The 10,000-nt window shown below is 40.4% G+C and overlaps 1 protein-coding gene across 1 annotated transcript in view; it reads right to left on the bottom strand.

Moving 5' to 3' along the window:
- The window catches only part of LOC144973015 (MAM and LDL-receptor class A domain-containing protein 1-like), a 71,734-nt gene that overhangs the window by 3,842 nt on the left and 57,892 nt on the right, over positions 1 to 10,000 (bottom strand). Inside the window, exons 15-19 of the mRNA XM_078914939.1 lie at positions 6,192 to 6,347; positions 4,422 to 4,498; positions 3,799 to 3,981; positions 2,835 to 2,919; positions 861 to 1,007 (exon numbers count right to left, since the gene is read on the bottom strand). Of these exons, the coding sequence (XP_078771065.1) occupies positions 861 to 1,007; positions 2,835 to 2,919; positions 3,799 to 3,981; positions 4,422 to 4,498; positions 6,192 to 6,347 (648 nt within the window). The remainder of the gene's footprint in view (positions 1 to 860; positions 1,008 to 2,834; positions 2,920 to 3,798; positions 3,982 to 4,421; positions 4,499 to 6,191; positions 6,348 to 10,000) is intronic.

The raw sequence follows: 10,000 nt of genomic DNA, 5'->3' as shown, positions 1-10,000 counted from the left end.
GGTTTTCTCCGACATGATGCCAGATAGGGGCGATGGGTCACGAAGTAACACACACACCAAACGGTCACATAATTAGTGACCAGGCGTCTCAAAACGATATCACATCGGAGTGAACTCTATACTGAAAATAGAATTTCATTTTAAAATCATTACAATCTATAAAACTTTTGTTGTTTACAATTCACAAAATGATGCTCCCTCTATTTGATAAAGCATAATCATCTTATTCAAAGTACATAACGGGGGTATTCGATAGCTCAATGGATAGAGCAATCGCTTTATACACACAGAGGAATCGAGATCGACCCCAGATTTTTTTTCTGACATCTCCTCCCCCCTGTCCACCCAATGGTGAATGAGTAGCTGTGTCTTTTAGATCTGGTGGAAAGTATAATGCGATAGACTCGGGTACTATCCAACGGGTAGCAAGCAACGGTCATTGTCCATTTCACGCTATAGAAACCGGGGAAAACTCAGGGTCCATGGGCCTATTCCCTCTGAATGATTACACGAGGTAACATAATTTAGACTTATGTTCATTTTTCTGCGTCTTGTTCCTGCAGACATACCACTAACGAAAGAGTGATAACGGAGAGGCGTCGGATGGGAACAATACAGACATTGAACGTTTCGGGTAAAAACACTTCGTCAGCACAACAATAAACGGTTTGTACCCGAAACGCCCACTGCCTGTATTGTTCTCATCCGAAGCCTCTCCATTATCACCCTTTCTTTAGTATTTTCACAATCCCAGGCTTCAGGCAGCCTCCACCGCTCTCTGCAGACATATTACCGCTTTGAGAGCGTTGACTAAATTCGGATTTTACCTCTCGGTCTTTTATTGATATTATTATAGCTACCTGGATTTGTTCTGTCCGCTTGTGGCCCAGTTAGAGGCGTAGACGTTTCACCAACATGCCTGGTCCAATCTTTTGTATCTCCTGGTCTTGATACATTCATCCATCCGCACACGTCGTGTTCAAAATTGCAGTTGAAATTCATCAGACCTGTAAAACACAAATGAAAAATGTGAGTATTTATACAATACAATATCTACTAAGTGTACTGAAAGTGCTTTGCAAAAGTTCCAAAGACAGCAGCCGTTGTCACAATTTTAGCCGCAAAGACATCTGCATTGCAATCCTTCAAAGCCATAAGGCCCATGAAACCGGAGTTTATCCCGGTATCTATATCGTGAAACGGACAATAGCAATTGCTTGCTACCCTTTGGATAGAACGCTAGTCTATTGCAAAGTACTTTCCGCCCGTTCTAACAGACCCAGCTACCAAATGACTACTGGGTGGACAGAGGGGTCCGGAAAAATTCTCGACTTCACCAGGGACAGATCTTTGTCCTTTTGCGTGTAAAGGAAGTGCTCTCAACTGAGCTATTGACCCCCCCCCCCCCCTCTCCCCTCCCCATCTCCAATGTAGGTCATTAAGACCTTTCATATTATTATTATTTCTGCGAATTACAATAGTCGCAGTCATGGGTCAAGGCCAACAAACATATCTGCAAGCGCGATAACAGATTGTACCCATGGGTCTGTTTTAAATGTGCGATGAGGAAATGTTGCGTTGGTTCCATTGTCTCAATGAACCCATGACGATTTGGCTATTCAGACATGTAAATAAGTCACCTTGGTCTAGGCTATAGAATTTTTTAATCATGAGAAATGAAAATAAAGGCTGGGTACGATATTTTTATTTTGTAAACATGTTTGTCATCATGCACAAAGCAACTTTTATTATTCAAGTATGCACTGTATAGAGCTAAGTGGTCATACACCTGAGTCGAATGTGGCAAATTTAGTATTCGTGTATCCACACTAATCGTGCCATGAATATCGTCTATGACGTTGCCACAGTTTGAGCTGGAGCCATCATCAAATATCAATATAAATCTATGATATTGCCTTAAAGACTTAACGGTACACCCACTACTTATAACAATGTCTATGGCGTTTCAACCTAAAAATCTGGAGCTCATCTTCTTATTTCTATATAAATCTATGATAATGCCTTTAAGACTAACCCGTACACTGGTGTACACGGACCCTATGACAATGTTACCTATTGATGATAAATAGTAAGTTCTTCAGATCCATTAGCCCCATGGAGCCGGAGTTTATCCCCGTTTCTATAGCGCATGTTGGACGATAGCAATTGCTTACTACACTTTGGGGTGGATTCTAGTCTATCGCAAAGTACTAGCAGACCCAGCTACCTAGTCACTGCTGGGTGGACAAGGGGGTCCAAAAATCTCGACTTCACCCAGGATCGATCTCGGACCCTTTGTGTTATGAATCAAATGCTCTACCAACTGAACAGTCACGACACCAATTAATGATATATGCGTTTATATATATTTAAAAAAAACAACAAAAAAACTCTCCATTATGCCCGCCAGACCAATCACACGCCAACACATACATAATTATGAATAGGCTTTCAAATTAATAGTTTGATACATATAATTTAGTGAAAGAGAACCATCGCCCAACTGGCGGACTGACAACAATTTTTTAATAAGGGCTGGGCAACTTCATATTCATTCATGCTTTCAACTGAAACACATCATCTCATCTGAATATAAATCTAAAAATATCATGGAGGCAGCGTGGCTCAGTTCGAATACCCGCTGCGCTGTGTGGCCTTGAGCAAGTCACTTCGCCCTAGTTTAGTTTGCGGCGCTGCACTGCGGCTGACGCCTGGGTTATTCCGGTCTTCCCTTGGAATATGTAGACCCTAAAGACAAATTTCCCCTATGGGATAAATAAAGGGAATGTTATTTCTTTGTTCATTTATTCTATGATACTGCCTCAAAGACTTACCAGTACACCCACCGCTCGTGACATGGACACTGTCGATGGCGATGTCACCTCTATAGCTGGAACCCACGACTCCTTCTATCGTTATCTGGAGAAGGGAAGAATTGGCAACATTGTAAACAAGACTAATCTATCTTATATCATACATCTTTAACTCGTTCTTTTCTTCCTTTCTTAAATCAATTATTTTGAGTCTAATCTTACTTGTAATCCTTCAGAGCCAATAGAGCCGGAGTTTATCCGGTTTCTATAGTGTGAAACGGACAATAGAAATGGCTTGCTACCCTTTAAATAGGACGCCAGTCTATCTCAAAGTACTTCCCGCCAGATGTGATAGATCCAGCTACCAAATCACTGCTGGATGAATAGCGAGGTAAAAGAAAAAAAGACTTGACTGCACACGGGATCGGTCTCGGTCGCTTTGCATATGAAAAGAATGCTCTACCAACTGTGCTATCGAGACCCCTTTTAGTCTAATAATTGTACCAAGAAAATATGGCGAAGTTGGCTGTAAGGTGTATTGCAATCAACGATGGCAAATGATGTGGGTGTTTAGGGCTTTTTTCTTTATTGAAAATGTGTAGTGGAGGTAGTAGTAGTAGTAGTAGTAGTAGTAGTAGTAGTAGTAGTAGTAGTAGTAGTAGTAGTAGTAGTAGTAGTAGTAGTAGTAGAAATAGTAGTAGTAGTAGTAGTAGTTTGTAGTAGTGTAGTGTAGTAGTAGTAGTAGTAGTAGTAGTAGTAGTAGTAGTAGTAGTAGTAGTAGTAGTGTGTTGTTGTGTGTTGTAGTAGTAGTAGTAGTAGTAGTAGTAGTAGTAGTAGTAGTAGTAGTAGTAGTAGTAGTAGTAGTAGTAGTAGTAGTAGTAGTAGTAGTAGTAGTAGTAGTAGTTGCAGCAACAGCAACAGTATTAGTAGTAGAATAGGAAGAAAGGGAAGAAAATGAGTAGCGATGGTTGGATAAACCAATTACCGTATAAGCTTCTAGAGCGATAAATTCCAAGTTTTGATGAAACCACCTGTCTCCCTGGTCACCCGACCTCACCCACAGAGTGCGATCGTTCCCAGAAATGGCACTGGTCATCCGGATGTTCAACGACCCAATGTGGACACCGTACATGTGGTAGAAGAACGACAGACAGGTCGGACCTTGACCCTGGTGTAATCAGGAAGATAACAGAATGAATCGAAGTATTATTATGAATATGTATAATGGGATAGATTGAAATATAAAGTTTTACGTTGCGCTCTGAGTTTCTTTTTGTTGTTTAAAAAGTGTCTTAACCAATAACACGAGTACTACTATTACTGCTACTACTACTACTACTACTACTACTACTACTACTACTACTACTACTACTACTACTACTACTACTACTACTACTACTACTACTCACGTCCTATCAAAGAATAGCAAGCAATTCCTACTGTCCGTTTCACCATATAGAAACCTAGATAAACTCCGGCCCCGTGGGCCTAATGGCTCTGAAGAACTACTTTATTTCATCAAGACAATTGAGTTTATTTCTTGGACCCCCCCCCCCCCCCCCCCCCCCCCCCCCCCCCCCGATTAGGGTAACAAATTGTGTAACCTACCCCTATAACTGGCGTTTTTAATGTGGCTGTATCCCCGGGTCTTCGAGGACCGGACGCCTCCAAGTACAAATAACGACCTGAAATAATAAAGGAAAAAAATAAATGAAGACATAAATAAAATATATTTATTTTAAATTTTAAAATAACTAAATAAAATAAAATAAAAAATTGAAAATAAAATGAAATTCCCTTTGTTCATCCCCAAGGGGGGGGGGGGGAGATTTGTCTTCAGGGTCTAATCTAAGGGAAGACTAGAATAACCCAGGCGTCAGCCACAGTGCAGCGCCGCAAAGCAAGCTAAAGCGAAGTGACCAGCTCAAGGCCTCACAACGCAGCAGGTAGTTGAACTCTGTACCTTTCAGGTACGAAGCAAAGACCGTACCACTGAGCCACGCTGTCCAATATAGGGTGGCATTTTAATATTTGACGAAGGGAGGCTCTCGTGGTTTCATACTACATTATATTGTGACCATCTATTCAATTCAATCATCAAACCATCTTTTCCGCACTCATGCGCTGTTGCAAACCCACCGGCAACTGCGTCATAATGCAATGTTCAGCCACGTGCTCTGCGGTCTCAAGGCGTTTCCACAACGAGTGCAAGTGAGCGAAACCGCCATACCCCACTGATGCGATAATAGGTGACTGACTGCAATTTGAAAGGCTTTGGGACTTAATCGGTTAGTTGCCATTAAAGTCTCCTACAAATTATTCAATTATTCCCTCACATTCTGACAGAGGTGGTGTAGAAAAGACATGAAAGATGATTTCGTGGTAAGGGCTTTCTGTTTAGGTCTCTCTTCAGCTTTCCGTATTGATGTTGGGGTTTCTATTCCTTTATATTGTTTATCCAGATTGTTATCTCTTCTTATTACCACAGAAACCAGGGGTAACTCTCTCCCAGTTCATTGGAAGAGAAGTTTACGAGGAACTGTATTCTTCCAAGTCGACTGCTATGTCAAAATTGTGTCCGAAACTGCATTCTTCCATGTCGACAACCATCTTGCGATTGTATCCAGGACTGTATTCTTCCAAATCGACCTCCATCTCATAATTTAGTCCGGAACAGTATTGTTCCAAGTCGACCTCCATCTCATATTTGTGTCTAGAACCGCATTTGTACAAATCGACCTCCATCTCGTAATCTGTGTCCGGAACCGTGTTCTTCCAAATCGACTTCCATCTCATAATTCTGTCAGGAACCGTGCTCTTCCAAATCGACTTCCAACTCATAGTTGTGGCCTCTTCTGGAATCAAGGCAGCTTAGTACAAGGGTCGCCGGGGGTTTATTTGACTTTGACTTTAGGCTCCATCCATTTTTTTACGGCGAGCTGAACATTTTCATAAACCACAGTTTGTTGTTATTATCATATTCCACATACATGTCTAATTTTACAGAGTGGACTGTAACAATCATGCAAATCAGATGTCAGCTTGGGGTAAAAACCAGCCTTTTTTTAACGGTAAAAAAGCTTCAGAGCACATCATCATCATCATCATCATCATCATCATCATCATCATCATCATTATCACCCTCACACAACCATCATCATCATCATCATCATCATCATCATCATCATCATCATCATTGTCAACGTCGTCGTCATTATCATCATCATCACCATCATCATCATCATCATCATCATCATCATCATCATCATCAACAACAACAACAACACCATCAACACCATCATTGGCACCAACACCACCACCGCCATCAAAACAAACAGCACTACCACTAGCTCCACCACCATTTGCCATCATTCTTACCTGTAGAACAATTAATTGGGTCACAGTCAGGCCCTGTGTTTATTGTTGGCGTCCTTCCCCTTCTGACAATCCAGTTTGTGGAGTCGTGTCTGTCTTGAAGGAACAGACAGGTGTGTCCGTCGTCAAAGGAGCACTCGAGATCTTGGTGTAACCCCCCTGGAATAAATAAAAACCGAGCTTTTATGTAGTGCAATATTCACTAAATATGCTCAAAGCGCTTTACCTAGGATCAAAAGCCAACATCGACTCTTAACATGTAGGAATAGACAAGACGCCTGTAAAGCACTACCATAATTTTTATTTTCTTATGAGACAACGTTGTTACCGGCCAGGTGCTCGTTTCACACATGAGTGCGGTGATGGAATGCGAGTAAAGAACAATTTTCCAAGGACTCAACCTTTCGCTGTTCAAGCGGTACTCGAGCCAGGGACCTACCGGTCCGATGCGAGTCTCATACCACAAGACCACAAAGTTGCATCAATCAATCAACACCAGGAATGGTAACATTGGTACATACATCGTGAGTTCAAATATATTTATGAGTGTTTAACTAAATAGAACAAAAATAAAAACAAAGAACGTTTCGGTCTCCAGCCTTTTCTCAGCCAAATATAAAATACATTGACTAGCATTATTGTATTACAAATGGTTTAGTCAAATCATGCTATTTAAAGCGGCACGGGAAGAATTATAAACCCTTTGGGGAATGTTTTTGCTCGTAGTGTGATAAAAATTGACCAGGGTCGCAGAAAAAACAAAAACAAAACTGAATAAGCGTGGACTAAGGGAATTGCCGACGGCCAAACAGCATTGGTGGTTCTGTGTCGAACCTGGCATCTTAAATTGAGCTTTATATAGCGAGCGCAATATCCACTAAATGTGCTCAAAGCGCTTTACAAGGGGTCCCTGGTCAACAGCAACATTTAACATGTAGGACGGGACATGACGCCTGTTAGGCGATATTACATTTTTTCGGACAAAGACATAGCTGTTTACGGCCAGGTACTCATTTTATACATGAGTACGGTGAGAGAATGTGAGTAAAGAGCCTTTTCCAAGGACTCAACTATGCGCAGAGCGCGAGGCTCGAACCCAGGACCTTCCGATCCGAAAGCGAGTATCATACGATTAGACCACATAGCCGCATCTCTATGTTACGGAAAGCCATAAAGTTGCGCGTCACATCCCCTCCCCTCCCTCCTACTTAAGAGTCCTTTTAACAAATTAATTCAACAGCTTCCACAAATAAAGAAAACGATAAATAAATAAATAAATAAATAAATAAATAAATAAATAAATAAATAAATAAGGTACGTTACGAAACGGTATCCATCCCAACGTTGCGGTTTAGGAGTTGGCAAAAATGGCGGGATCACATGTTAGCGGTATAGTGCTATAACGAAGTGATATTTGCCCATTTTTCAGAGAATTGAAGTAGATCTATTAACTAATAAAACAGAAAAAAGGCAATAAGCATTTATGTCAACACTCCGAGCAACAAGAGATAGAAACTGAACAATCATGAGACCCCAAAATAAATGTGTGAGAGAAAGTTACGAGATCTTTAAATGCTGGACTGGAGACTTATCAAGTCGCAGACGTACTGTTTCGAGAGTGATGAGAAGTCACTTTCATCTAATGGTCAGAATCTGCAACCTTAAAGTGGTACTGCAATGTAATAAATATGTGACCCTTCGACTCAATACGGTATTAAGTCGGGAAGGTTAAGATGTTGAAAATTGAATTTATAGCTAGAAATATCGGACATGTGTTGAGTTTGTATGTTTTATTGAGGAGAATGGATACCCTTTTCTAGGGCGCTAATGCCAACAATTTATATTTTTGACCAGTTTAACATTTAATTCGGCTTTTAAGCATATGGTTCCTTCCGACATAATACCGTTTAGAGACGATGGGTCACATATGATTTATATACCGAGCCGAATCCACAAAGTGTCCAATGCGCTGCATATACACAGACAAATAGGTAACAGGAACGCAAAAACTATTGCTGTTGTGGTCCTATTATAGTGTAATTTTTAATTTGTTGGTTAATTTGATCGAAGCACTTGGTTGTCTTTCTTTTTGTACGTACCAACTTGGTAGTCCATGGATTTAATAGCGCGTTCTTTCATTGCGTCTCAGTTTCAGAAAAATATTTGAATGCTGATGGTCTTTTCTGACAGAGAGTTGTTCGAGGCCTTAATTGTTTTTAAATGCGTTGGTAAATAGCAGATGCTTCTTCTTCTTCTTCTTCTTCTTCTTCTTCTTCTTCTTCTTCTTCTTCTTCTTCTTCTTCTTCTTCTTCTTCTTCTTCTTCTTCTTCTTCTTCTTCTTCTTCTTCTTCTTCTTCTTCTTCTTCTTCTTCTTCTTCTTCTTCTTCTTCTTCTTCTTTAAGAAGCATTAGAGAAACTCAATCTTTTCGTAAACGCAGATCACACCGTCATTACGAAACTTGACAAAGACGACCAAGAGTGGAAAAAAGGTTGGATCGTTAAACGGAGACAACGAAGACGTAAAAAGACGAAAACATCTGTCTGCAGCCACTCTCAATAAGCTGACACACGTACTGAAAACTGAAAAGAAAACCAAAAATAAAGCTGTACAAGAACCTTATTAAATCAGTATTTATTTACACCTGTGGAACATGGCCGTTAACAAAAAAGCGAAGAAAATAAACGTGATGCCTTCCATCGGAACAGCTCAGGAGAATTCTAATATCCACTTCCCAACCAAAATAAGTAACAAATCGCTTTACATTATTGCAAAGAAACACCGCTATCGATTCAAATTTTGGAAACAACTTGGTGGAGACTCTTTGGACAGAAATAATCAGCTAATAAGGCAATGACGTTATTCTTTACACCAAGCGGACATACAATCATAAAGGCAGACCCACAACAAGCATAGTTTAGAACTACGATAAATAAAGACCTCAAGCGCCTAGATGACACACAAGAACTGAGATGCGAAAAGGATTAAGAACATCTGAGATCCATCGCAGCAAACCGTCATCAGTGGAAAGAACTCACTCAACAAATCGGAGAAGCTGCCAAAGCGTCCCAGTACGAAGATTAGGAGGCGATCGGAAGATAAGTCTAGTAAGTCAAATAGCGGACGGTGGTTTTAGATGTTTTTAAAAAACGAGACAATGGGGACGATCTATATCTTTCCAAGTGCTCGACGACATTATGATAAAAAGTGATCACAGTTTTTGAAATATCCAACAACACAATAGGTCAATTTTCTCAGCTTGACCATGGGTATGTTTACAACTTTCATAAAGAAAGCACCGTGTTTACATTTATAAAGAAATATAAAATCGTTGGACAGCAACAAATCATTTGATCGTTGACCCGATTGGATGAACATCGAAATATAGATGATCACTCCGATTCTCTTTTAATAAACAATAGTATTGATGTCAGATGTCACGTCCGCCCAGTAACCAGCAGTTTGGTTCTAACAAAGAAAATCGTTTACTTTTTATTCTTCGTACTGGTTAGAAATTTTTCACGTCATGTGATCAGAATGCATAAAAGTCAAAACATGAGCAGATTTATAATGTTTTTCTCCTCTTGATACATTTTTATACTCGTCGGGGAAGTATTTCATAAGGGCGGTGATGGAGATAATGGCGGCTCCCACTGTCCCGATAGTTTAGAACCAGTTACTTTGCGTCATTACGAGGGAAGTGACGTCACGACTGCTGAACCCTATTGATGGTAATTGGCAGCAGGGACATAAGTGGTGCTTTGTTTTTCCACTAAATAAATGTATCCCTTCCTAAACACCTTGTCTGACATTC

This window comes from Berghia stephanieae, chromosome 5, assembly GCF_034508935.2.
Source record: "Berghia stephanieae isolate SIO BIC M18660-M18661 chromosome 5, UCSD_Bste_1.3, whole genome shotgun sequence".
Classification (NCBI taxonomy): domain Eukaryota; kingdom Metazoa; phylum Mollusca; class Gastropoda; order Nudibranchia; family Aeolidiidae; genus Berghia; species Berghia stephanieae.
This window is presented reverse-complemented; position numbering and strand designations above follow the sequence as displayed.